Below are 27,679 nucleotides of genomic sequence, written 5' to 3'. Positions count from 1 at the left end.
TCCTCTATTTCTCTATAAAAAGAAATATGACCAAGAGTGGTTCGAATGTATATCGAACGAATTTCTTTTTTTCTATTTCCCATTATTAGATAGTGAGCATAAATCTCATGATAAGTCCCCAAAGATTCATATTGAATTTCAATCGGAACTTCTCTTGACCCAATGACGCGTTGATCCAGGTTCCATCGTAGCCACAAGGGACTATCTAAACTGATTAGTTTTTGTCTATAAGCTCCCAGTGCATCATAAGAACTAGAAAAATGGGGTTCTTTATCTTTCCTATACTTAGAATTATTATTATTGTAATTGACTTTTAAATTTGGATAGTTTCTGAAACTATTATATCTATTTGCACAAATACCTCGACGCTTTCCAATTGTTAATACATAAAGCCCGATAAGCATGTCTTGGGTTGGTACGCAAATAGGATCCCCAATAGCAGGAGATAAGAGATTCATATGAGAAAACATAAGTAAACGGGCTTCCGCCTGAGCTTCCAAGGATAAAGGTAGATGAACAGCCATTTGATCTCCATCAAAGTCTGCATTGAAACCCTTACACACTAATGGGTGTAAAGAAATAGTACGCCCCTCTACTAAAGTGGGTTGAAAGGCCTGTATGCCTAATCTATGCAGAGTAGGTGCTCTATTTAACAGTACAGGATGTCCCCGCATAACTTCTTGAAGTATTTCCCATACAATGGGTTCCTTTTCCCAAATTTTCCTTTTAGCAATCCTGACATTAGAAGTGGCGCGTTTCGTGATTAAATCGCGAATTACAAATAGCTGAAAAAGCTTTATTGCTATCTCTAGAGGTAATCCACATTGATGTAATGAAAGCGAAGGACCCACAACAATGACAGAACGCCCCGAGTAATCGACCCGTTTCCCAAGCAGAGTCTCGCGAAACCTTCCCTCTTTACCTTCAATTACATCTGAAAGTGATTTGTATACTTTATTGTGACCATCCCTCGTCGGTTGCCCGCGGGACCCACTATCAAGAAGTGTATCCACGGCTTCTTGTACCAATTTTTCCTGGCACATTACTAAATCTGCTGGCGCTAATTCACTTCTTTTTAATAGATAGGCAAGATTGTTGTTCCGACGGATAACTCTCTTATAAAGTTCATTAATGTCTGAAGTCACTACTTTATCTCCAGACCTATAAACAATAGGTCTCAATTCGGGAGGAAGAACCGGTAATAAGCACAAAACCATCCATTCTGGTTCTACATTTGTTTGAATAAAATGTTTCGCCAATTGCATGCGTCTAATCAAAAAAACTTTTCTTATTCGTCTTTTTCTATCTTCCCACTCATCTCCACTATACCCCTCGTCTTCTAATTCCTTCCATTCGACCAAAGAATTCTCTATAATAATTCGCAAATCCAAATCTGCTAATTGTTCTCTAATAGCACCTGCTCCTGTCGCAATTTCCCGATTTCGAAATGTTGCAAAGCCTGGGGTAGAAAAAAAGGGAGAAATGCTGTGGTTACAGGATGCAATTTCCTCTTCGAATAAACCTCGTAATCGTAAAAAAGTGGGTTTTTTAGTGCTGGGCCTAGCAAAAGAGAAATCGCCGTATACTAGGCCCTCCAACTTCTTAAGAGGTTTATCTAAAAGATTCGCGATATAACTAGGAAGACCTTTCAAATACCACACATGAGTCACGGGACATGCGAGTTTGATGTATCCCATTTGATATCTTCGTATCCGAGAATCCACAAATTCTACCCCGCATTTTTGGCAAAATCTTTCGTCTTCGTTTTCAGCTCCGCTCGCTCGAGAATTGCCACAACCGCAAATCCCGCTTTTTATGGGTCCAAAGATTCTTTCGCAAAACAATCCATCTTTTTCTGGTTTATCGGTTTTATAATGAAAAGTAGAGGGCCTTGTGACTTCGCCAACGGCTTCTCCATTAGGTAGGTTTTTGTTAGCCCAAGCCTTTATTTGTTGAGGGGAAACGAGTCCAATTTGAAGTTGTTGATGTTTATATTGGTCAATCATAAAATAGAAATAAGAAAAGAATTTATATTTATTCCGATCAAACTTCCTCCCTATTAACCTGGAAGTTCTTTTCAGATACAAGGAAATGATTCAGTTCTAGAGCCAAAGATCGTAGTTCTCGAACGAGCACTCGAAAAGATTCTGGAGGATCCTCATGATTAGGTATTCTTTTTCCCCAGATCGTAGCATTAAGTATTTCTTGGCGAGCTATAAGATGGTCAGATTTATAAGTAAGTATCTCTTGTAAAATATGAGCAACACCAAATCCTTCTAAAGCCCAAACTTCCATTTCTCCTACTCGTTGTCCCCCTTGCTTGGCTCTTCCTCTAACCGGTTGTTGTGTAACAAGTGAGTAGGGCCCAGTAGAACGCCCATGAATTTTCTCATCAACTTGATGAATTAATTTTAAGATATAGGACTTCCCTATTAGAACAGGTTGCTCAAAGGGGTCGCCTGTTCTTCCATCAAATATTCTGCTTTTTCCCGGGTACTCGGGTTCAAATACCCATGGATTTTTTGTTTCTTTACTGGCTTCATATAATTCTGAAAACACAAGTTTTCTTGAAGCCTCTTGCTCATATCTCTCATCAAAGGGTGCTATTCTATAATGTTTCTTTAGCAGATCCCCCGCTAATCCGAGCGAGCTTTCAAATATTTGTCCCACATTCATTCGGGAGGGTACTCCTAAGGGATTGAAGACCATATCAACGGGTGTTCCATCTTGCAAATAGGGCATATCTTGCCTAGGCAAAATTTTGGAAATGATCCCTTTATTCCCATGTCTTCCGGCTACTTTATCCCCAACTTTGATTTCACGTTTCTGTAAAATATATACACGAACCATTATGTCGAGGGGGTCCCTTTGGATCCATTTCACATCGATAACGCGCCCTCTTCCACCTATAGGTAATTTCAGAGAAGTTTCTTTTGAAGTGGAAACCTCAAGGCCGAATATGGCCCGTAATAATCCAGCTTCTGCGATATATGATGATTCGCTCGCTATCTGAGGCGTTAATTTACCTACTAAAATATCACCAGTTTCTACCCAGGATCCCAACCTAACAACTCCATTTTTGTCCAAATTGCGGAGTAAATGTTCTTCTAGATGTGGTATTTCTTTAGTGATTTTTTCAGCGGAGCCCTGGCTTGTCGTATCCGTCTGAATTTCATATTTCCGGATGTGAAAAGAGGTATAAATATCCTCATATACCAAACGTTCGCTAATTAGTACTGCGTCTTCAAAATTGTAACCTTCCCATGGCATATAAGCTACTAATACGTTTTTTCCTAAAGCAAGTTCCCCCCCAACTGTAGCAGCTCCTTCTGCTAAAATTTGTCCTTTTTTAATGGATTTACCCCGTGGAACCCGAGGTTTTTGGTGCATACAAGTATTTTTGTTAGAGCGACGGTGGTTAACTAAAGGAATACTTATAGTCTTCCCACTACTTGATAAAAGTATCTTATGACTATCAGTAGAAATGATCTTTCCCTCGCGTTCGGCTATAACGGAAACCCTCGAATCTAGAGCTGTTTGGCGTTCCAATCCAGTTCCAACAATGCATTTCTCGGACCGAGAAAGTGGAACTGCTTGGCGCTGCATATTAGAACTCATTAAAGCCCGATTCGCATCATTGTGCTCAATAAAAGGAATGAGAGAACCCCCAATAGAAAAATATTGGAAAGGAAAAATACTTCTAACATGAATCTGTTCCCATGCAATAGTCAAGAATTCTTGGCGGTATCTAGCTGGAACAACCTGTTCTTCCTGAATACCTTGATTCAAGGACAAAGAATTTCCTGCTGCTATCATATAATACTCATCTCTATTTGGTGATAGATAAACCACCTGTCTCTCTTTTTTTTCTTTTGCTTTCTCAGCAGATATTTCATAAAACGGACTCTCTATAGATCCCCACAAGTGATCAATTCTCGCATGAATTGCTAAGGATCCAGTAAGTCCAACATTGATTCCTTCAGACGTGTCAATTGGACAAATACGCCCATAGTGACTCGGATGAATATCTCGGCTCCGAAAACTTGCGGTTCTCCCCGTCAACCCTCCAGGACCTAAACAACTCACTTTTCGCCCATGAACAGTTTGTGTCAATGGATTCGTTTGATCAAAAACTTGAGATAATGGGTATGTGCCAAAAAAGGTCTCATAAGTAGTTATTAATAAAATTGAAGTTGAAGTTGGAGTTACCAAAGTTTGGGGAGTCGGTTTCGATTGACGTATGAATACTCTACGAATAGTTTTTTGAACTGCATGTTGTAAACGACCAAGAGCCAATCCGAATTGATCTTGTAACAGATCCGCAACCGAACGAATACGTTTATTTTTCAAGTGATTCATATCGTCATCGTCAAGTATACCCGTTCCAAATTTCATTCCAATCAAATGATCCGTAGCGGCCAATACATCTCGTGGTAACAAGAATGTATTGTTCTGAGGTATATCAAGATTAAGTCTCCGATTCATATTTCGTCGACCAATCCTTCCTAATTCACATTTTTGTTGAAAAAATTTCTTTTGTAATTCCTCGCATAAGGACTCCGAAAATACCAGGTCCCCACCTACACAAGCAAATTGTTGATAAAACTCCAAAATAGCTTTTTCTTTTGACTCAATCCTCTTCTTCTCCTTAGCATTCGGGAAAGACAAGAAAATTTCAGGGTAGGAAACATTATCTAGAATTTCTCTTAGATTCGAACCCATAGCTGATGATAGAACTAGAATAGATATCTTTTGTTTTCTACTCACGCGAGCCCATATCCTTTCTTTTTTATCAATTGCTAATTCCGATCTCCCTCCCCAATCTGATATTATAGTCCCGGTGTAGATAGAAATTCCCTTATGATCTAATTCCGAGCGGTAGTAAATACCAGGACTTAGCAATATTTGATTGATCACAATTCGGTATATTCCATTTATAATAAAGGTTCCTAAGGAATTCATTATAGGAATGTTTCCGATAGAAATGGTTTGCTTTTGCACATCGAAACCAAAAATTAATCTCGCAGATACATATAATTCGGAAGAATAGGTGAGTGATTCATACACAGCATCTCTTTCTTTTATCGAGGGTTCTAGCAATTGATATCCTTTCGCAAATAATTGAAATGCAATTTCGTGATCTGGATCTTTAATTGTTGGAAACTTGTCAAGTTCTTCTGCCAAGGCTTGATTAATGAACCTAAAAAATCCCTCGAATTGGATCTGACTAAATCCGGGTATTGTGGACATTCCCTCGTTTCCATTCCGGAGCATCTTAATCTTAAGTTTCCTGTTTATCAAAGAAAAATTCCATTATCAGCTCACTCTTCATCAATCCCTACGGATTGATCTAGCAATCATGGAATCTATATTCTGTTTACTGAATCACATGAAATTCTAGGGAACTCCACATACGTATTTCATATATGTATTTCATACATATGAATAGAGACCATTTCGACGAAAATTCTAGTTTACCAGGGGTACAAATGAAATGAAAATGAATTGCTAAAATATTCCTACAAAAAAAATTATGCCACTTATACTTTATAATATTCTAATCAGATTGAATGGCAAAGATTTCTCATTTTATCCCCTTTCTATGAATGTAATAAAGCCGTAATATAATACACTAGAAAGTTTTACTTTACTTCGATTTAGAATAGCGTGCTTACTTTAATTTCTAAAAATAATTTGAGGGTTCTTTTTTATTTCGGATCGGAGTAGTATAATTGCTAGAAAATTAAGTATTTCATTGTGGAATTCTAAAATAAAGTAAGTCCCTTTTTTAAGTACATGCCAATCTAATTATCCACCTCTCCCCATATCCATGCTTTTCTTTTATCGTAATTTCACTTGGGTAGGCCAAGATAGTCAGGTTATACTCTAATATCAGAGCAAATTTCCTTTTTTTATTCAAGATATTTAATTTAATACTTTGAAAAATTAAAGCACGATTCCCCATAGAGATATGTACATAAAGGGGATCTTTGGATAATAATGCTGCTCGGACCTAAAGTTCACCTATACACGGATTAAGCATAAAGCCATAATATTTTATTATGCCATTGAAATTGAAGGGGGGGAGATAATACCGATTTAAGAGTAGTTCACTACTGCAATTCAAAAAAGAAAGAGAATTCTAGTTAATGGTTCCAATTTGTTCTGAATTTTGCAGCCTGTGACTAGAAATCCACTTTTCTTCTTTTTCATCTCAATAGAAAGAAATGGGAAGTTTTATTGTGTTAGCAATGTATGTTTTAAGATAGAATCTATCGAGGAGAATAATCGAAACTGGATCAAAAAAAGCAGGAGTATCTTTTTTGAAAAAGATTGGAAAAAAGTAAGTTTAATTATATTCAAAATAAAAGAAAGGGGCTTTTCGTAAGAAAACGTGGATGAATACTTGCTGTTTTCTAGATTTTCGATCGGATTTTTTGGCGGCATGGCCAAGCGGTAAGGCAGGGGACTGCAAATCCTTTATCCCCAGTTCAAATCTGGGTGCCGCCTGATCAATAAAATACTTAGGTTTTCTAGTACTGATCGAATTCAATCAATTTTTACTTCGCATAAGTTCGGGCAAGAGAGTAACTAAGCCTGCCGATACTGGGTTTAGAGAAACCATACCATAGTTCTATCCTTAAACTAGGGTTAGGGTTTGTTTTGGCGGTAGTGGCCAAAATGGTTATCAATAGGGGTGAGGTAGTGTTTCCTTATTCTTTTATTATATGAATTTGAATTGGTTCTTAATTGATTCGATTTGAGAATTTTTAAATACGAGGATAAGATGTCAGAAATCTTGGTATCCAAAGAAAGGTCCCTAAGGGGCATTCTTCTCTTTTTCAATCTAAGATTCCAGAAGGGACTCCACGAAAGAATATCAAGACTTCCTAATTATCATACATTTTTTTATCGTACATCTTATGTGACCTACATACACTAGAGTAACAAAAGGAATAAAAAATCTTCCTATTCCCGCTTCTTCTATTCAGGACATCATTCCCGTACTCTTTCTTTTTTAAGGTAAGGAAAAAAGGGCTTTATAGTATCGTATTTTTAATGCTCTCTAATTCTACAAGAATTCCTATAAGAATTTGTTAGGAGTAAATTCCTTGAACTGATTGATCCATGGCCTTAGGGCAGAAGCCCTTTTTGACTCTGTACCCTTGATTCCACTATGATTATTGATCAATAGTAGAATAATCCCTTCATAGAAATAGGAGACATAATTTAGATGGATATAGTAAGTCTCGCTTGGGCTGCTTTAATGGTAGTCTTTACATTTTCTCTTTCACTAGTAGTATGGGGAAGGAGTGGACTCTAGGGATACGATACTACTAATTGATTAAGTAATCAAATTGTTGTATCAATTCTTTTTTTAATTGATCGTTTTGCATTAATTATTTTGTCAAACGTTATTCTTTAATCTTTTTCTTTAGTTTTGTTTCACTCCTGTAAGAAACTCTTGTATTGTAAGAAAGAGCCATTATACCAATTAAGAATTTCTACTAGAAATGACTAATGGTTAAAAAAAGTTCTATACATAAGAAAATTAGACTTTCTTCCACGGAACTATTCACGGCATATCACACATTTTCCATTTGTTTTATACTCTTTCTTTATTCTTAGAATAATTTTTATTCTCTTTTGAAGCATCTCGCGGGATATTTAAGCATGAAAGATTCGCTGGTTTTTTCCTTTTACTTTTTACTATAGTCTATTCTTATATTATTTTTCTTTCCTTCCATGGATTCTTTGGTCAAGAATTGTCTTCGATTTTTTTATTTTGACCTGATTGAAATTAAGTGGATGCAATGAAAAAAGAAATTGAATTAGACTACTTAACTATTTCAATCTACTAATCTATTCTATGTAGATTCAAAGATAATATAATAGAAAGACTCTAAAGTGTCGTAGAAAAAACTATATGTAGTTCTTTCTACCACACTTTAAGATTCCAACCAGATCCTTTCATTTAAGACTTGGATTTTTTTTATTTAATCCCTTTTTCATTTCTTCAATGATTAATTGGAATTCCACTTAATTATTTTGGCTGACTGTTTTTACATAAATAATAAGTAAAAAAGAAGTAGGAATTAGAATGAACAGTGCAGTAGCAATAAATGCGAGAATATTGACTTCCATAACCTCTTTATTTTTTATTTTCACAATAACTCGGGATGTAATCCCATGGAGAGGAAAAAGGGGTATCTTGTAAATTCAAGGGTAGGGCTTGCATTCTGATAATACTGAATCAATTCAATATTATGAATATCGGATCTATCAAATCAATTCATGGATGAGAGTTATATAGTATAACATAGGAAGATCCTATATCCATACTAAGACCAAAATGGGTTTTTTGATTGGATTAGGAATTCCCTCTTTTTTAATCCTTTTTTTTCTACTTTTTCTTTTCTATATCTCTAACCCACGAGCTTTCTTAATCTTATACAATTTCTCTTCCTTTTTCTTATAGTTATACATACAATTATGTATGTATTATATGAGCAACTTTCTATGGGTCACATAGACATCCAAATAAGCAGTAGAAGTGAGATGGGGAAAAGAGGTCTGAAATAAAAAGGGAATACAATTTATGTATGGATTCCGGTAAAATACCGGTACTCTATTCCATAACAGTGGAATAGGAAATTAAGATGAGGATGGTATCATCATAAAGAAAGATAGAGTAATATCCTAAAATTCTACTAATCCACATATCGTATGTGTGTCTTTCTTTATCTTTATCGATCGGGAGTAGTGAAAAAAATTCCTATACTCCTTCCCTCCCTCTTTAATGAGAGATGCAAAATAAAAAAGTGAAGTAAGGGTGCCCTATGGGTATTTGATCTTGCTCCCTGCCCCTTTTTTTTCATGGAAAAAGGAAATATGAATTTCTCCATTCATTGAACCCTAGTTCGGGACTGACGGGGCTCGAACCCGCAGCTTCCGCCTTGACAGGGCGGTGCTCTGACCAATTGAACTACAATCCCCGCGGGGTGTATGGCATACCCATTCTTAAATAGAACCATAAGAAGATTCGATTCGTCTGTCGTACTCTAAGAAATAGACGAATCATATACTACATACCCACATATTAATATTATATTATACGTGGGTATAGTGAGAGTGACATAACTAGTATGTCGTGATTTTTTATCACTAAAAATGGATAATAATCCACCCTTCAACAAGAAAAACTCTTTTGTTTGTAAGAAAGGAATGAGAGAGATATGGATTAGAAAAAAAAATCCCCTTTTTTATTTCTCTTTTATTTCTATAGATCAGACATTTTATTTTATGGGAGAAAAACAAAAGGATTTAGTTCATATTCACGAAGCCCTAGATTTTTGGGCCGAGCTGGATTTGAACCAGCGTAGACATTGTCAACGAATTTACAGTCCGTCCCCATTAACCACTCGGGCATCGACCCAGGAAGAATTTATTCTAGGGTTTTTGCTAATCTATGATTAACCTCCTTTCATAATACTCCCTACCCCCAGGGGAAGTCGAATCCCCGCTGCCTCCTTGAAAGAGAGATGTCCTGAACCACTAGACGATAGGGGCATCACTAGACGATAGGGCCATATACAACCGCTCGTGATTATACTATAATCATAGTATGAGCAGTTTTTTTGAATTGTCAATATACTCGAAAAGTATAACTAGATCCAAAGCAAAGAGTTTTTCTAACTTTTCTGCTATGTTTTCATCTAGGATTTTTTTAGTTGATGGTTAGATTAATTCATGGATCATCCTCTACCTTTTAGGGAAATTCATTTTAAATGTATAGAATAAGAATGGATTACTAAAAGGGATTCTAGATTAGTTCAGTACAGGTAGTTATTTTATTGATCTAAGATAAGATGAAAAAGAGTCCAATTTTTTTTTTATTTCCATTCCGTGCTTCATTTAGTGTTCAGACCAAAAATGCATTCATCCCGCACTAAGTCATAAAATTCTCTAAAGAGAAAGCTTCAAAAACAAAGAAAAAAGCGAATCAATTTAGTAGAAAAGTACTCTATCAGATTCGAACCAATGACTTACGTCTTAGCACGAGATTACTCTACCACTAATTTAAAAAGCCCTTTATCGGATTTGAACCGATGACTTATGCCTTACCATGGCATTACTCTACCACTGAGTTAAAAGGGCTTTTTATTTAATTCAAAAATTTGCCACTTTGATTTCCCATTATGGGTCTACTGCATAATGTACATATTATATATATATAATATATAGAGATATAGAGAGAGACATTATGTATAGATTGTATATGTATTGATATCTTGAGAGCTCAAAATAAAATTAAGAAAAAAAAACATACCCAACTCTTCTTGGTTCATGGTTTTCCGTTTCCGAAGGCTAGTAAAATAGGCGGATTCTGGAACCCCAAGGATTCAATGGTATATGGAAAATATAAGATTTCCAATCCTAGCGGGAAAAGGCAGGGAACAGATACCCAATAGGATAGGATCCTTGGGAGGAACTTTTGGTAATGGCCTTGATCCTCTATGCTATTTTTTATGTGTTCTTAGTTCTATTGAACTTTTTTGATTCTTTTAAACAAGAATCTAATAAACTAGCATTGAGTCAGTGGAAAAAAGGAGAGAGAGGAAAGTGTTAAATGGAGAGAGTCGACTAATCATAGACTTTTAGGATCTTCTTTACATCAGGTAAATCTGTCAGCCCTGTCCGTTTTTTTCTTTAAGTTACGACTCTTTAAGTTACAACTCTTTGCTTCTTACTTCTATCAAGCCATAGGGAAAGTCTATGATGAATTTGGAAAACTCATCTCACTCTTACTCTATGGCTCGGACTTAATGGGGGAAGAAAACATCTTCTATAATTTCTTTTTTGTTCAATTCTGGACAAAAAAGAAAAGGAAAAAAGGAATTTATAGGGACAGTGTTACCCCCTATATCCCCTAGTTTATATTGTAGGAATAATAAAACAATTTAGCAGTCTGGCACACTTACGTCCTCGCAAAGTAAATAATGATTATTGTAGTCGTAACCGTAGAATAGGATAGGATCCTAATCAAAATAAATACATTTGGTTCAGGCGCTATTAGCAGGGTAAGAAGAGATTTATTTTACAGACCAGAGGGAGAGGGGCTATCTAAATCCTAAAGTAAAGGCGCGCGATCGAAGTAGAAGTACCAATGGCTCAGTGTCATGAACCTTCTCCATCTGATTCAATAAGGGGGAATTAGCCTCCTTGTCAAATGGCTATCCTTGACAAAGGGTACCATTTATACCATAATATACAATGTAGCGGGTATAGTTTAGTGGTAAAAGTGTGATTCGTTCTATTAATAACTGAATTTGAAATGATATACTTAAGGCATCCTTAAGTTTTTTTTTATATTCCGATGAAAACTTTAGTTCTTATAAAGGATTAAATCCTTTTCCTCTCAATAGCATATTGAGGAAGAATATACATTCTGGCGATTTGTACCCAAAAACTAATTTAAATTGCATCCAAAATAAAAATTGGATTATGATATGAGTACAGAGTCGCGAAGCATAATTTTGCATTGGATTTAAGTATTCCAATTTTGAAAATATGAGTAAAGGATCTATGGATGAAGATACAAAAAAGTTGATTTCCAATCGTAACTAAATCTTCTTTTGTTAAAGGATAAGGAAGCCAAATAGCTAAAAAACGATAGTTTTGGTTTACTAGAACCATCCGCATATTGTTTCAGCTCGGTGGAAACCCAATTCTTTTCCTCAGGATCTCTTGAATGAAATTAGGGAACGAAGTAAGTAGATTAGATGGATTTAGATAGAATTTCTATCTCCTACTCTATAAGGATCATCTAGAAAGCAGAGAGCTTTGGTTCCATTCAAATAGAAAAGCTGACATAGATGTTAAGTGGTGAGAATATCCATAAAGGAGCCGAATGAAATCAAAATTTCATGTTCGGTTTTGAATTAGAGACGTTAAAAATAATCAACCAACGTCGACTATAACCCCTAGCCTTCCAAGCTAACGATGCGGGTTCGATTCCCGCTACCCGCTCCATTCTGTATAAAAGGAGTATTCTATTTGTCTAGACATGTTAAAGGCTTGTATTCAAGCCTTTTTTGTCCACCAGTTTCTGGTACTACAGAGCGGAGTAGAGCAGTTTGGTAGCTCACGAGGCTCATAACCTTGAGGTCACGGGTTCGATTCCCGTCTCCGCACTTAGCAGTCTCTATAAAAGGAGTATTCTATTTCTCTAGATATGGTAGAGGGGCGTATCCAACCCTTTTTTATTCATTAGTTCCGGGCCCTAGAGGGCAAAATTGAGCAATTTGCGAAGCCACTTGCCTTCACAAAAAGAAGGCGCAAGGCTTCTCCCTACCTTGCAGAAAATAAAAATGAAATGAAAGGGACAGTCTACCTCTCCCTTCCTTTTAAAAACAGTTTGCCCGTTGTTTGTCTCAGTTAATACCCAATTTTGGGGCTCTGTTGGCTAGTTCTATTTCTGCCTCCGGAGCGCCCTCTTTTTTTGAGGGGGATGCAAAGGAAGGGTAAATATAGTAAGGGATACGGCACTAGACTAATACTTAATTAATACTTAATTTAATATAAGTAGTTAAACAATTAACTAGACTAAACTTTTTATCATAGTACTTTGATAAATTAAGCGGGCGAGCGGCGGGAATCGAACCCGTATCTTCTCCTTGGCAAGGAGATGTTTTACCATTGAACTACGCTCGCTACGGTATATATTTTATAGCGTATATCCGCTTGGGTCGACCGTCTATGTCTGGGTCGACCGTTTCATTTCATTTTCTATTCTATTATATTAGATATTAGAGTTTTCCTTTTTTTATTATCTGTCAATGAATATTCTAATGGGAATTTCATAATACTGAAAGAGAAGAGCTAGCAATTCGGAACGCAAATTGCGTTTTAATACGTCTCACTATTCGAATTTTTTAAATGGCCTTTATTATTTCTTTTTTATGGGGTTACTAAATATTAACCAAATTTAATTTAAGAAATGAGAGAATTCAGAATAGCTACGAGAAAGACTAGTCCAATCCATAATGATGTACCGGAAAATACAACATTTTTATTATTTGACCAACCATCAGGAGAAGCAAATACAAGGGGTACACTAATTACTAAGACTGAGGAAGTCGCAATTAATGCAAAAACAGCTAATTGGAAAGCAATAGTCATATTTCTAATCCTCCAAGCTACCATCAAATAAAGTTGACTACATATTTGATCCCTCACTTAACCAAAATTGTAAAAAAATACAAGAAGTAGGAGGGGTTTAATCATGAATCCATTGATTCTTCTCTTTAATTAAAATTTATTACTTAACCTCTTTTTTATTTGGATATGGGGGTGAGAGGAGGTTATTTAGTCTTTATTTCACAAGCGGGTATAGCGGATCCTGTATCCGTGTATACAGTATACAGAGATATATCGAAAAGGAACTTGTATCTGATATCTTTCTAGAGGTTAATAAATATTTTTATTTTTTATATGGCTATGTTCTATTTGTAGGAGTAAAATAAGGATTAGGCGGTGGAGAGATGGCTGAGTGGTTGATAGCTCCGGTCTTGAAAACCGGTATAGTTCTAGGAACTATCGAGGGTTCGAATCCCTCTCTCTCCTTTTGCTTATTGAATACGTTTGTTTCTTTCATTTTTTTTTATTCTGTCCCTTATCTTTCTTTCATAAAAAGGAATGAATGGCTCGGCTAGATAGAATAACCGAGCCAGAACAGAAAAAAAGTAGAACAGGTATAAATAAGAAAATCTTAGTTAAGAGGGTTCATGTAAAGAACAGGTTCCAAATCACGATCGATTCCCTTTTCAAAACCTGCTGCAGCAGCTCGGGCTCTTCCTGCATGCCATAAATGGCCCACAAAAAAGAAGAATCCTAGAACAAAATGAGAAGTTGATAACCAACTTCTAGGAGAGACATAATTAACTGCATTGATCTCGGTCGCTACGCCACCCACGGAATTTAAAGAGCCTAAAGGAGCGTGGGTCATATATTCTGCTGAGCGCCGTTCTTGCCAAGGTTGTATGTCTTTTTTCAACCTACTCAAGTCCAAACCGTTGGGGCCCCTTAGAGGTTCTAACCATGGAGCACGAAGGTCCCAAAAACGCATAGTTTCCCCTCCAAAGATAACCTCCCCAGTTGGGGAACGCATTAGATATTTCCCTAAACCTGTGGGTCCTTGAGCGGATCCCACATTAGCTCCAAGACGCTGGTCTCTAACTAGAAAAGTAAATGCTTGAGCTTGAGAAGCTTCTGGCCCGGTGGGTCCATAAAACTCACTCGGATAAGCTGTATTATTGAACCATACAAAACAACAAGCGATAAAACCAAAGACAGATAAAGCAGCTAAACTATAAGACAAGTAAGCTTCTCCAGACCATACAAATGCACGGCGAGCCCATGCGAAGGGTTTGGTTAAAATATGCCAAATTCCCCCAAATACACAAATAAAACCCAACCATACATGTCCACCAATTATATCTTCTAAATCATCTACACTAACAATCCACCCTTCTCCCCCAAAAGGAGATTTTAGTAAATAACCAAATATAACACTGGGACTAAGGGTCAAATTGGTAATTTTTCTTACATCTCCCCCCCCAGGGGCCCAGGTATCATATACACCGCCAAAATAAAGAGCCTTGAGTACTAGAAGAAAAGCACCTAGACCTAACAAAATTAAGTGAATACCCAAAATTGTAGTCATTTTATTTCTATCTTTCCAGACATAACCAAAGAATGGAAAAGATTCTTCAAGAGTCTCGGGTCCCAGAAGCGCGTGATAAATGCCACCGAAGCCTAAGACTGCGGAGGAAATTAGGTGAAGTACGCCAGATACAAAGTATGGAAAAGTATCTAGAACTTCCCCCCCTGGCCCTACTCCCCAACCTAGAGTAGCTAAGTGTGGAAGTAAAATCAACCCTTGTTCATACATGGGCTTTTCTGGTACGAAATGGGCCACTTCAAATAGGTTCATTGCTCCGGCCCAGAATACGATTAATCCGGCATGGGCTACGTGAGCTCCAAGTAGTTTACCGGACAAATTGATAAGTCTGGCATTCCCAGCCCACCAAGCAAAGCCGGTGGTTTCTTGGTCACGACCAGCTAAAACGAAAGTTCCATTAAAGAGCGTTTCCACGTGGTAGAACCTCCTCAGGGAATATAAGATTTTCATGAGGCTGATCCTGAGCTGCCATCCACGCACGAATACCCTCGTTTAAAAGAATATTTTTGGTGTAGAAAGTCTCGAATTCAGGATCTTCCGCTGCACGGATTTCCTGGGAAACAAAGTCATAGGCACGTAAGTTCAGAGCCAAGCCAACTACGCCAATAGCACTCATCCATAAACCGGTGACGGGTACAAATAGCATAAAGAAATGTAACCAACGTTTATTGGAAAAAGCAACACCAAAGATTTGGGACCAAAAGCGGTTAGCAGTGACCATTGAATAAGTTTCTTCAGCTTGAGTTGGGTTAAAAGCACGGAAGGTATTTGCACCATCACCGTCCTCAAATAGAGTGTTTTCTACGGTTGCTCCATGAATAGCGCATAGCAGAGCCGCGCCTAATACTCCGGCAACTCCCATCATATGAAATGGGTTCAACGTCCAATTATGAAATCCTTGGAAGAAAAGGATGAATCGAAATATCGCTGCTACGCCAAAACTCGGCGCAAAGAACCAACCAGATTGCCCCAGTGGATAAATAAGGAATACCGAAACAAAAACAGCAATTGGACCAGAGAATGAGATTGCATTATAAGGCCGCAATTGAACAGACCGAGCAAGTTCAAATTGGCGTAACATGAAACCTATTAGTGCAAAAGCCCCGTGGAGAGCTACAAAAGTCCATAGACCGCCTAATTGACACCAACGAGTAAAATCTCCTTGTGCTTCTGGCCCCCATAGTAGCAACAAAGAGTGTGCTAAACTATTGGCAGGGGTAGAAACTGCTGCGGTTAAGAAATTACAACCTTCCAAATAGGAACTTGCCAATCCATGGGTATACCAAGAAGTTACAAAAGTTGTCCCTGTAAACCAACCCCCTAAAGCGAAATAAGCACAAGGAAAGAGCAATAGGCCAGACCATCCTACAAAAACGAAACGGTCCCTTCGTAACCAGTCATCCATAGTATCAAATAGATCATTTTCTTCTTTAGGAACTCTACCAAGGGCTATAGTCATAGTGATCCTCCTATTCAATTACTTCAACCATTTCCGAGCACCTCATATCACTTTCCAAGGCATATGATAGTTTTATATCTGTGGACGATTTCTTTCTCGTTCAATGCCCTTTTTCAATGGTCTCGAAGAGAGAAATTTTCCATTTTTATCTATGGAGTCACAACCGAGGTCGTTGTAAATCCATGAATTTGATTCGATTTGTTTTTCTTATCTTATACTTATAGAAATAAACCTTTGAATTCAGCATTATTCCAAGACTCCTATTTCAAAGTCTATCTTTTAAGGGAAAAATGAAAATAAAAGTAACCCCTTTTTTCCCATTCCCTCTCTATTGCATGGGGGGAAGAACTAAAATGGAGGATTCTGAAAAAAAAAAGGACCTTCGAAATCAATTTTTATGTGTAGCGCAAAGGAGTTGCGATTTCTTCTTATTCCTATAGAACATCTAGTAACAAGAATATGAAATCGTAAATAGCGAAAAATTCTTGTCTTGCGCGGTCTAAGTCTAAGGAAATACGAAAAATTCGCTTATACAATTTCATCTACATCGAATTTATATATCAGAATAGCGGATAGAGGCATCATTCAAGGAGTCAGGTCTACTTACTTTATGCTTCTTTCCAATTTTATGGTGGATTTGATAAGAACCCTTTTTGCTTTCTTGATAAATAATCGACAAAAAAAAAAAAAGCGTTTTTTTATATATAGCTTGTTTTATTATAATTATAACAAGTCCTATATGGAAATGCCCGCTAAAGAGAAAATCTATTTGATTGTCTCTCGGTCAATATCGATTTTTACAAAGAAAAAACAAGAATTTTCTTCTTTTTTTTATTAACATTAAGAAAAAAGAATATAACTAAAATGGAATTGGCAATATAATTTTTATAGACTTTTGAAAGAAAAAAAGGGGTTTTTTGCAACCGTTATTTCTTATTTCTTGCCTATATCATATCACGGAAACCTTTCGCTTTGGAACGTGGAGAGATGGCTGAGTGGACTAAAGCGGCGGATTGCTAATCCGTTGTACAATTTTTTTGTACCGAGGGTTCGAATCCCTCTCTTTCCGCTCCCTTGGATCATTTGGGACTTTCAAACTGGAAAGAATTCTGACCCCCGGATTTTCTCATAGATAAATGTACGAAACAAATCCAATTTGTAAGAAAAAAAAAAAATTGAATTTTTACTCCTCGCGTCCAGGATTCCGTCCTGGATCATTAGATAAGAATCCAAAGATAAAGAGTGAAACAAAGAATATCACTACTGTATAAACAAAAAGTTTGAGAGTAAGCATTACATAATCTCCAAGATTTTTTTTTAAGGAATAGATTACCAGTTTTTCCTTACCACACGGATCCACTAGGATGGTTTTTTTTGATACCTAAAAATGCAAAAATGAATTCTGGAAAAAAATTGCAAGAATTCATTTATAATAAGAACTCTTATCAATAGCAAAAATAGGGTTAGGTGGTATTGAATAGGTATTGTGTAGGTACCTAAAGGTACCTGCTCAACCTAGGTGCAGGGGAGTAGAAAGGCTGATCCAAATTTATTGCTGTAGCTACCCATTCAATGTAGAATAATTTCAATTTTAGAATTGAGGGTTCATAATATAAAAATATAAAACTTCTCGGCTTTTACCCATTTTAATTTTTTTTTTTGGAATGAACACATCATTCAATTTGGCATACAGAGTACTAAAGATTTCATCGAAAACTTACAGCAGCTTGCCAAACAAAGGCTAATAGAAAAAAGAATAGAGGTATAACAGGCATAATATCCACGATTGGATTGAAAATAGCATAAGCTTCGGGCAATTTGGCAAAGAAAAAACTAGTAGGATAAAGAACAGAATTAAAACAGATACAGGTTAAACTAAGTATATTAGGCATAACAAGCATTTCATTCTTGTAGAGTAAATAATTGGATTTTGATTGAGTTATTTTTTTAAGGGAAAGAAGGAAAAGGCAGATTCAAAATCTTTTTTTCTTCGGACTTTCCCAAACACAAAATACCTCCTTGTATTCGCACTCTCAAATGAGAGTGGAATAAATTCGACTTTCATATAATATCTTAATAGAATTCCATGTAATGATCAATGCATTTTTTTGATTCTATATTATCTGCATGTGTAGAATACTAGCAAGAGAATATCTCTTCTTTATTTATGTAATTGAAATGGTATTGACGAATAACAAATAAACATAATAGTGTTTATTAGTGTCGCATAAAACCCGAAATGGGGCGTGGCCAAGTGGTAAGGCAGCGGGTTTTGGTCCCGTTACTCGGAGGTTCGAATCCTTCCGTCCCAGATTGTTTCTGATGAAACAAACGGTGAAATCATATAGTACTCCGTATGAGACAAAAGTTTATTAAAGAGAATAATGATATCTTATGTTTTCTCAGAAAACATAATAAAGTCTTAAGTCCAGTCAAATTGACTACCTTTATTTTCATGAAAAAAATGGGATCTAGCAGGCACATTCAGGATATGCCTCTACTATGATCACTTAATAATCACTTAATAATCACTTAATCATATTTTTTTCTTCCTTTTGGTCTTCGAGTCGAAGAAGTACCAAAAACAATTAACTACCAAAAACTTTCAATCTATTCATTGGAATAGTTTATTTAGTTATTATAGTTAATTGTTTTTGGTACGGAAAAAATATATTACTAATAGAATTCTAATTCTAGTAATTAAATGAATTAAACTTTTTTGGAGGTTGATAGTTTATTTATTGAGGAAGAGTCAATCCTTCTCTTCTCACTTCAAGATTGATCATCTCGAGCCATCCGTTGAGGGTGGAAATTTAATAATAAATAAGTTTTAAGCAAACTTGTTTAGTCGTCTTTTTCTATGTTTCATTCATATGATAGAATTCGAATATGGGTTTAAATAAATTGGATCTTGGCGGAGGCTTCCCGGATAAATACTTACTTTCTTTTATCCATATTGCTCCATAGATAGCAAGTTTTAATTTTAATTAGTATACAAAAAACAAAACCAATGACTATTCATGATTCCATCCATATTGGATCAATTTTCTATACCACTTTGCAATGAAAAGAGGAATGTTTGTTATGGTAAAACTTCGTTTAAAACGATGTGGTAGAAAGCAACGTGCGACTTGAAGGACATGATCGATTGTGGATTTTGCTATCCATCATTTTCCATAGTAATGAAAATGCTCTTGGCTCGACATAGCCTGTTCTATTCGTTCCGAACCAAATTTGCGCAGGGTTTAAGTAACATAGTACACGATGGAGCTCGAGAGGACAGAGTTTATTTTTTATCAAGGGAAAGAATCTAGGGTTAGTGAAAACTAATAAATTAGGCCAACTTTGTCAGTCTATCCTTAATATAGAAATAAATCGAAAGGTTAAAATACGAAGAAAGTCCAATAAAAGTATATCAGAATCAATCCCCCTTATTAGATTTCTATAGAAGAGATAAATGCTTTATCGAAGGAAATAAGAAAAAAGGGTATGTTGCTACTCTTTTGAAAGAAAAAAATAGGAATTCCCGAAGTAATGTCTAAACCCAAGGATTTCACAAATCAAAGATAAAGGATTCCAGAACAAGTAAACACAATTTTCAATTGTCTCAACAACAGAGTTGGATCAGAATAAGGAATAAAAGTCAATTCGTTCGAAATGAGACAAAGAAAAGAGTTTAAAGACGACTCAAAAATTTTTGAAGGATTTTGCCTTCGAAGTTTCTCAGGCAGAATTAGCCAACTTGAGTCATGAGTATAAATGAAATTTGTTTTTTCTGTAAGGAAATTAATGGACGTCATAGTCTAATTTCTATTATTATCGACAGAAATTCGAATCATTTTCTCGAGCCGTATGAGGAGAAAACCTCCTATACGTTTCTAGGGGGGGCGTTGTTTATCTACATCTATCCCAATAAGCTGTCTATCGAATCGTTGCAATTGATGTTCGATCTCGAAGAGAAGGAAGAGATCTTCGAAAAGTAGGTTTTTATGATCCGATAAAGAATCAAACTTGTTTAAATGTTCCAGCTATTCTCTATTTCCTTGAAAAGGGTGCTCAACCGACAAGAACTGTTTATGATATTTTAAGGAAGGCGGAATTCTTTAAAGAAAAAGAAAGAACTTTGAGTTAATTGAAGAACTAAATGAATAAAAAAGTAGGATAGGAGAAGATTATTAGTATTCCTCGTTGTCTAATTATTTAGACACAATTTACCTCTTTCTTAATCCTATTTGGATTTATATCGTGCCAATCCAACATAAGCCCCTATTTTATTTACTTTTTCTATCTAATTTGTTTTCTTACCATTGTATTTCCATTGACAAAGGTCTATTGAACAAATAGAATTTGTAGATAGATGGGTCTCTTTATCCTCACTCCATATTTAATTTTTCTGCTTACACTTCGCTCAAATGATAAGGGTGTTCCTCTTGCATGTATTCTCATACAATATAATATATATTTTTTTTAATAAAAATCGCTAAAAAAAGGAGAATTTGGCCATCGTGATTAGGGTCGCTCTTTTTTTTCACTTTAGTGGAATTTAACCGGACCTGTTCGTTTTGCCATTTGAGTGTTTTTCATGGTCGATAAAATCTTTCTTTTGATGTCTTGCTAGTTCAATGTTTTGACAGAAGCGCGCGGTGTAATTCCATTGATTTTTGGATTTCGATCGTATCTAAGATCCTTTTTTTATCTGGGTTGCTAACTCAATGGTAGAGTACTCGGCTTTTAAGTGCGACTATGATCTTTTACACATTTGGATGAAACAACAAATTCGTCCAGACTCTTGGTAGAGTCTAGAAGACCACGACTGATCCTCAAAGGTAATGAATGGAAAAAATAGCATGTCGTAATAAAATCAATCTTTTTTGAATGGAATCCAAAATTACGATTTTCTGGGTCTAGTGAATAAATGGATAGAGCCTGGCTCCAATTCTGGTAAAATAAAAAGCAACGAGCTTAACTTCCTAATTGGAAGGATTCCCCGCTCTAATTAGACGTTAAAAATAGATTAGTGCCGGATGTGGGGAAAGGTTGGGTTTTCCTATGAGTGGACCCTTTATTTTTTCTTTTTTTTTAGAAATCCTAATTATTCTTGATTATGGATTGAATAAGGGATGTTATGGATTGAATGTGTAAAAGAAGCAGTATATTGATAAAGAGGCTGTATTCCAAAGTCAAAAGAGCGATTGGCCTGCAAAAATAAAAAACTTGTTCTGTTCTTTTTTGTAATTTAGAACAAACATAAACTAATTCGGTAGAAAAGGAGCGGAAAAAGATCCGTGGATTAGACTCCCTTTCTTTCCAGGGTTTGTATTAAAAATGCAACACCCTGTTCTGACCATATTGCACTATGTATCATCATTCGATAAACCGAGAAATGCTTCTTCTCTCTGATTCAAGTAGAAATACAAATGGAAAAATTCGAAGGGTATTCAGAAAAACAGAAATCTCGTCAACAATACTTTGTCTACCCACTTCTCTTTCAGGAGTATATTTATGCATTTGCTCATGATTATGGATTAAACGGTTCTGAACCTGTGGAAATAGTTAGTTGGAATAACAAGAAATTTAGTTCACTACTTGTGAAACGTTTAATTATTCGAATGTATCAGCAGAATTTTTTGGATAACTCGGTTAATCATCCTAATCAAGATCGATTATTGGATTACAAAATTTTTTTTTATTCTGAGTTTTATTCTCAGATTCTATCTGAGGGGTTTGCGATTGTTGTGGAAATCCCATTCTCGCTACGGGAATTATCTTGTCCGAAAGAAAAAGAAATACCAAAGTTTCAGAATTTACGCTCTATTCATTCAATATTTCCCTTTTTAGAAGACAAATTTTTGCATTTGGATTATCTATCACATATAGAAATACCCTATCCTATCCATTTGGAAATCTTGGTTCAACTCCTTCAATACCGTATCCAAGATGTTCCATCTTTGCATTTATTGCGATTCTTTCTCAACTACTATTCGAATTGGAATAGTTTTATTACTTCAATGAAATCCATTCTTTTTTTTCAAAAAGAAAATAAAAGACTAGTTAAATTCCTATATAACTCTTATGTATCAGAATATGAATTTTTCTTGTTGTTTCTTCGTAAACAATCTTCTTGCTTACCATTAGCATATTCTGGAACTTTTCTGGAACGAATCCACTTTTCTAGGAAGATGGAACATTTTGGGATAATGTACCCTGGTTTTTCTCGGAAAACCTTATGGTTCTTTATGGATCCTCTTATACATTATGTTCGATATCAAGGAAAGGCAATTCTTGCATCAAAAGGCAGTTTTTTTTTGAAAAAGAAATGGAAATGCTACCTTATCAATTTCTGGCAATATTATTTCTTTTTTTGGACTCAGCCGCGAAGAATCCATATAAACCAATTAGCAAACTCTTGCTTCGATTTTATGGGATACCTTTCAAGTGTACCAAAAAGTCCTTTGTTGGTAAGGAATCAAATGCTGGAGAATTCATTTCTCATAGATACTCGAATGAAAAAATTCGATACCATAGTCCCCGCTACTCTCCTCATAGGATACTTATCAAAAGCTCAATTTTGTACTGGATCGGGGCATCCTATTAGTAAACCCATTTGGACGGATTTATCAGATTGGGATATTCTTGATCGATTTGGTCGGATATGTAGAAATCTTTTTCATTATCATAGTGGATCTTCGAAAAAACGGACTTTGTATCGACTAAAGTATATACTTCGACTTTCATGCGCTAGAACTTTAGCTCGTAAACATAAAAGCACGGTACGAACTTTTATGCAACGATTGGGTTCGGCATTTTTAGAAGAATTTTTTACGGAAGAAGAGCAAGTTTTTTCTTTGATGTTCACCAAAACAACTCTTTTTTCTTTCAGTGGATCACACACTGAGCGTATTTGGTATTTGGATATTATAGGTATCAATGACCTGGTCAACCCTCTTAATTAATCATTAGACAAAACTAATAAACAGGAAAGGGTTGATAAATGATCAAGAAAAAACTTTCATATTTTTCATTCTGAAATGTTCCTTTTATTATAATAAAGAGTAGGTGAATCAACTTACTAATTAAAAAATTAGTAGAACTTCCTCTTTGGAATAGAATATTGGCTATTTCTACATAGGGAAAGTCGTGTGCAATGAAAAATGCAAGCACGATTTGGGGAGGGATTTTTCTCTATTGTAACAAGGAAGAATTATCTACTCCATCCGACTAGTTCCGGGTTCGAGTCCCGGGCAACCCATATAGAAAAGACCCATCAAAGTTTTTAACTTTTACTCACTTCATTTACAAATACAAAATTATTGGTTTGGTTAATTTATTTATATGGATAGCCAATCTTTGGGCTGACTTGGTTGACATTGGTATATAGTCTATGTTATACTGTTAAATAACAAGCCTTCTATTATCTATATTCTAGTTAATACGTGTGCTTGGGAGTCCTTGCAATTTGAATAAACCAAGATCTTACCATGACTGCAATTTTAGAGAGACGCGAAAGTACAAGCCTGTGGGGTCGCTTCTGCAACTGGATAACTAGCACTGAAAATCGTCTTTACATCGGATGGTTCGGTGTTTTGATGATCCCTACCTTATTGACCGCAACTTCTGTATTTATTATCGCCTTCATCGCTGCCCCTCCAGTAGATATTGATGGTATTCGCGAGCCTGTTTCTGGTTCTTTACTTTATGGAAACAATATTATCTCTGGTGCTATTATTCCTACTTCTGCGGCGATCGGATTGCACTTTTACCCAATTTGGGAAGCTGCATCTGTTGATGAGTGGTTATACAATGGTGGTCCTTATGAGCTAATTGTTCTACACTTCTTACTTGGTGTAGCTTGTTATATGGGTCGTGAGTGGGAACTTAGTTTCCGTCTGGGTATGCGTCCTTGGATTGCTGTTGCATATTCAGCTCCTGTTGCAGCTGCTACTGCTGTTTTCTTGATTTACCCTATTGGTCAAGGAAGCTTTTCTGATGGTATGCCTTTAGGAATCTCTGGTACTTTCAACTTTATGATTGTATTCCAGGCAGAGCACAACATCCTTATGCATCCATTCCACATGTTAGGTGTAGCTGGTGTATTCGGCGGTTCCCTATTCAGTGCTATGCATGGTTCCTTGGTAACCTCTAGTTTGATCAGGGAAACTACTGAAAATGAATCTGCTAATGAGGGTTACAAATTTGGTCAAGAGGAAGAGACTTATAATATTGTGGCTGCTCATGGTTATTTTGGCCGATTAATCTTCCAATATGCTAGTTTCAACAACTCTCGTTCTTTACACTTCTTCTTGGCTGCTTGGCCTGTAGTAGGAATCTGGTTCACTGCTTTAGGTATTAGTACTATGGCTTTCAACCTAAATGGTTTCAATTTCAACCAATCTGTAGTTGATAGTCAAGGTCGCGTTATTAATACTTGGGCTGATATCATCAACCGTGCTAACCTTGGTATGGAAGTAATGCACGAACGTAATGCTCACAACTTCCCTCTAGACTTAGCTGCTGTTGAAGTTCCAGCTATTAATGGATAAGGTTTTTCTGCTAACATATAAGAATTTTTGAAGAAAGAAAAGACAAAAATACCCAATATCTTGTTCTAGCAAGATATTGGGTATTTTGAATCTTTTTTTTCTTCTTAATCTTTCTATTCAGAATTCAGTTAACGACGAGATTTAGTATCCTTTCTTGCATTTTCATAACTCGTAAAATGCCGAGTAGGCACGAATTCTCCCAATTTGCGACCTACCATAGGATTTGTTATGTAAATAGGTATATGTTCCTTTCCATTATGAATCGCAATTGTATGGCCAACCATTGTGGGTAGAATGCTAGATGCCCGGGACCACGTTACTATTGTTTCTTTCTCCTCCTTCATATTGACCTTTTCTATCTTTGCCAATAAATGATGAGCTACAAAAGGATTCGTTTTTTTTCGTGTCACAGCTGATTACTCCTTTTTTCCTTTTTAAAGAGTGGCATTCTATGTCCAATATCTCGATCGAAGTACGGAGGTCAGAATAAATAGAATAATGATCAACGGAAAAAAGAAAAAAATCCTTTAGCTGGATAAGGGGCGGATGTAGCCAAGTGGATCAAGGCAGTGGATTGTGAATCCACCATGCGCGGGTTCAATTCCCGTCGTTCGCCCATCGCATTATTGCAAATTCCAAAAATGCAATTTTCCATATTCCTAGTTACGTATTTACTTACGGCGACGAAGAATAAAACTATCGCTATATTTTTTCCTTTTCCTAGTTCTTCTTCCAAGCGCAGGATAACCCCAAGGGGTTGTGGGTTTTTTTCTACCAATGGGAGCTTTCCCTTCACCGCCCCCATGGGGGTGGTCCACAGGGTTCATAACTACCCCTCTTACTACGGGGCGTTTACCTAGCCAACACTTAGATCCGGCTCTACCCAAACTTTTTTGGTTCACCCCAACATTACCCACTTGTCCGACTGTTGCTAAGCAATTTTGGGATACTAAACGGACCTCCCCAGATGGTAATCTTAAAGTGGCCGATTTACCCTCTTTTGCAATGAGTTTCGCTACAGCACCTGCTGCTCTAGCTAATTGCCCACCCCTTCCACGTGTGATTTCTATGTTATGCATGGCCGTGCCTAAGGGCATATCGGTTGAAGTAGATTCTTCTTTTCTCTCAAAAAACCCCTTCCCAAACTGTACAAGCTTCTTCCAAAGCATACGGCTTTCTAGATGTATATGACGATCTCTAGACAGATGGATCTTATATGAATCATATGATGAAGTACCACATGAGTGGATATATAGGAAAGGAATCCAAATCTGCCGAATCGCTCATGTTATGATCTTCTACATCCTAGGTCTCTGCGTTCCGTCATCTGGCTTATGTTCTTCATGTAGCATTCAGATCGAATGACTCTATGAAATTACGTCGATACTTCCACATATTATGGGTAACGTAGGAGACATCCCTATTTTCCCCCGGGGGTCTTAATTACCACTGCTTAGCTTTCAATTTGCCTCTGACCATCAAATTAAATGTGAATAACCCGTCCTCCTCTCTTTGAAACAAGGGGCGCTTCCGGTTCTGTGCGTGCTTCAAACAATTTTGTCTTCTCCATATTACCATATCTCTAGAGTCAATAATTTTCTATGAGGAACTACTGAACTCAATCACTTGCTGCCGTTACTCAACAGTTTTCTGTTGAGGTCTATCCCGTAGAGGTAGTCAAATTGGATCAGTGATCGATTTCTAGGTTTCGTCGTAAACCTAATTGGTTACTTCCAATTACGTAAATCAATAGTTCAAACCGCACTCAAAGGTAGGGCATTTCCCATTGATATAGGAACTTTTGTACCAGAAACAATAGTATCTCCAATTATAGCCCCTCTGGGATGTAAAATATATCTCTTCTCACCATCCCCATAGTGTATGAGACAAATGTATGCATTTCGATTAGGGTCGTATTCTATGGTTACGATTCTACCAGATATGTCTTTTTGATTCCGTCGAAAATCTATTTTACGGTATAGGCGCTTATGACCTCCCCCTCTATGCCTTGCGGTAATGATTCCTCTGGAATTACGACCTTTACCACAACGGTGCCGTCCATGGATCAAATTATTTCGTGGATTGGATTTCACTTGCCTGTCTACGGTTCCCTTGCGTGTGCTCGGGATAGGTGTTTTGTATAAATGTTTCGCCGTATTATTAAGTATTCTCCTTTAGTTTTTTTCTCTATCTAGAAGTGGAATAGAATAACCCGGTTGAAGGGTAATGATCATACGTCTGTAATGCATTGTATGGCCCAGAATAGGTCCTATTCTTCTACCTTTTCCAGGTAGTCGATGGCTATTCACAGCTACCACCTTAACACCAAAGAAGAGTTCGACCCAATGCTTTATTTCTGTCTTAGTGAATCCCGATTCGACATTAAAAGTATATTGATTCTTTCCCAATAAACGAAGACTTTTTTCTGTAAATACTGCGTATTTGATTCCATCCATAAATCGACTTTCCCTCCTATGCTCTGAGTTCCAGTATCGATAAGAATTCGAGTTCTTATTGTTCTTATGTTATGGTATGAATATACCATACCAATTCGTTATGTATGGATGATGGATGAGATTCCATGGATAGAGAGCCAGTTCCAATAGACTTATGGAATGTTCCCGTTCGTGTGCATCCAGCAGGAATTGAACCCGCAAATTTACCAATTATGAGTTGGGCGCTTTAACCATTCAGCCATGGATGCTTAACAGGGATCATCGTACATCGTAAATAACCAATTTTCATATAGAAAGACATATCATAGAAAAATGAAATCGAAAATATTCCGAGATGGCAAATATTCGGAGATGACTATGAAAACACCTCTCTGGATCCTCGAATTGAAAGAGAGATTGAGAGGGATCAAGAATCCTAATTCTCGCTATTTGGAATGGATCCAATTCTATTGAGTCTGACTCATAGTGATCATTTCTCTTT

The 27,679-nt window shown here is 36.5% G+C and overlaps 5 protein-coding genes and 8 non-coding genes across 13 annotated transcripts; 6 read left to right on the top strand and 7 right to left on the bottom strand.

The window, feature by feature from the left end:
• Nucleotides 1–1,297: 1,297 nt before the first annotated feature.
• Nucleotides 1,298–12,538, bottom strand: LOC123423393 (DNA-directed RNA polymerase subunit beta). The gene has a single exon (XM_045107837.1). It carries the CDS (start codon nucleotides 5,272–5,274, stop codon nucleotides 2,044–2,046), a length of 3,231 nt encoding a protein of 1,076 aa, XP_044963772.1. The 5' UTR covers nucleotides 5,275–12,538; the 3' UTR covers nucleotides 1,298–2,043.
• TRNAC-GCA lies at nucleotides 6,440–6,510 on the top strand. The gene has a single exon. It is a non-coding gene; the product is annotated as a tRNA-Cys (tRNA).
• TRNAD-GUC lies at nucleotides 8,923–8,996 on the bottom strand. The gene has a single exon. It is a non-coding gene; the product is annotated as a tRNA-Asp (tRNA).
• TRNAY-GUA lies at nucleotides 9,355–9,436 on the bottom strand. Its single transcript has one exon. It is a non-coding gene; the product is annotated as a tRNA-Tyr (tRNA).
• Nucleotides 10,087–10,158, bottom strand: TRNAT-GGU. The gene has a single exon. It is a non-coding gene; the product is annotated as a tRNA-Thr (tRNA).
• Nucleotides 12,122–12,195, top strand: TRNAM-CAU. Its single transcript has one exon. It is a non-coding gene; the product is annotated as a tRNA-Met (tRNA).
• A 105-nt stretch (nucleotides 12,539–12,643) lies between the features above and the next one.
• Nucleotides 12,644–12,714, bottom strand: TRNAG-GCC. Its single transcript has one exon. It is a non-coding gene; the product is annotated as a tRNA-Gly (tRNA).
• Nucleotides 12,715–13,538: 824 nt separating this feature from the next.
• Nucleotides 13,539–13,626, top strand: TRNAS-UGA. The gene has a single exon. It is a non-coding gene; the product is annotated as a tRNA-Ser (tRNA).
• Nucleotides 13,627–15,010: 1,384 nt separating this feature from the next.
• On the bottom strand, nucleotides 15,011–16,206 carry LOC123423395 (photosystem II D2 protein). Its single transcript, XM_045107839.1, has one exon. The coding sequence runs from the start codon at nucleotides 16,200–16,202 to the stop codon at nucleotides 15,141–15,143; it is 1,062 nt and encodes a 353-aa protein (XP_044963774.1). The 5' UTR covers nucleotides 16,203–16,206; the 3' UTR covers nucleotides 15,011–15,140.
• Nucleotides 16,207–17,183: 977 nt separating this feature from the next.
• Nucleotides 17,184–17,271, top strand: TRNAS-GCU. The gene has a single exon. It is a non-coding gene; the product is annotated as a tRNA-Ser (tRNA).
• Nucleotides 17,272–21,619: 4,348 nt separating this feature from the next.
• On the top strand, nucleotides 21,620–23,248 carry LOC123423394 (maturase K). The gene has a single exon (XM_045107838.1). It carries the CDS (start codon nucleotides 21,620–21,622, stop codon nucleotides 23,153–23,155), a length of 1,536 nt encoding a protein of 511 aa, XP_044963773.1. The 3' UTR covers nucleotides 23,156–23,248.
• A 343-nt stretch (nucleotides 23,249–23,591) lies between these two features.
• On the top strand, nucleotides 23,592–24,778 carry LOC123423396 (photosystem II protein D1). Its single transcript, XM_045107840.1, has one exon. The coding sequence runs from the start codon at nucleotides 23,681–23,683 to the stop codon at nucleotides 24,740–24,742; it is 1,062 nt and encodes a 353-aa protein (XP_044963775.1). The 5' UTR covers nucleotides 23,592–23,680; the 3' UTR covers nucleotides 24,743–24,778.
• A 68-nt stretch (nucleotides 24,779–24,846) lies between these two features.
• LOC123423392 (50S ribosomal protein L2, chloroplastic) lies at nucleotides 24,847–27,440 on the bottom strand. The gene is made up of 3 exons (XM_045107836.1): nucleotides 27,406–27,440; nucleotides 26,508–26,914; nucleotides 24,847–25,844 (listed from the first exon to the last, which is right to left on the bottom strand). Exons 1-3 carry the CDS (start codon nucleotides 27,438–27,440, stop codon nucleotides 25,414–25,416), a joined length of 873 nt encoding a protein of 290 aa, XP_044963771.1. The 3' UTR covers nucleotides 24,847–25,413.
• Between the last annotated feature and the right edge of the window lie 239 nt (nucleotides 27,441–27,679).

This window comes from Hordeum vulgare, unplaced genomic scaffold (genome assembly GCF_904849725.1).
Source record: "Hordeum vulgare subsp. vulgare unplaced genomic scaffold, MorexV3_pseudomolecules_assembly, whole genome shotgun sequence".
In the NCBI taxonomy this organism is placed as follows: Eukaryota; Viridiplantae; Streptophyta; class Magnoliopsida; order Poales; family Poaceae; genus Hordeum; species Hordeum vulgare.
The sequence above is the reverse complement of the archived record's forward strand: the minus strand, read 5'-3'. Positions and strand labels throughout refer to the sequence as shown.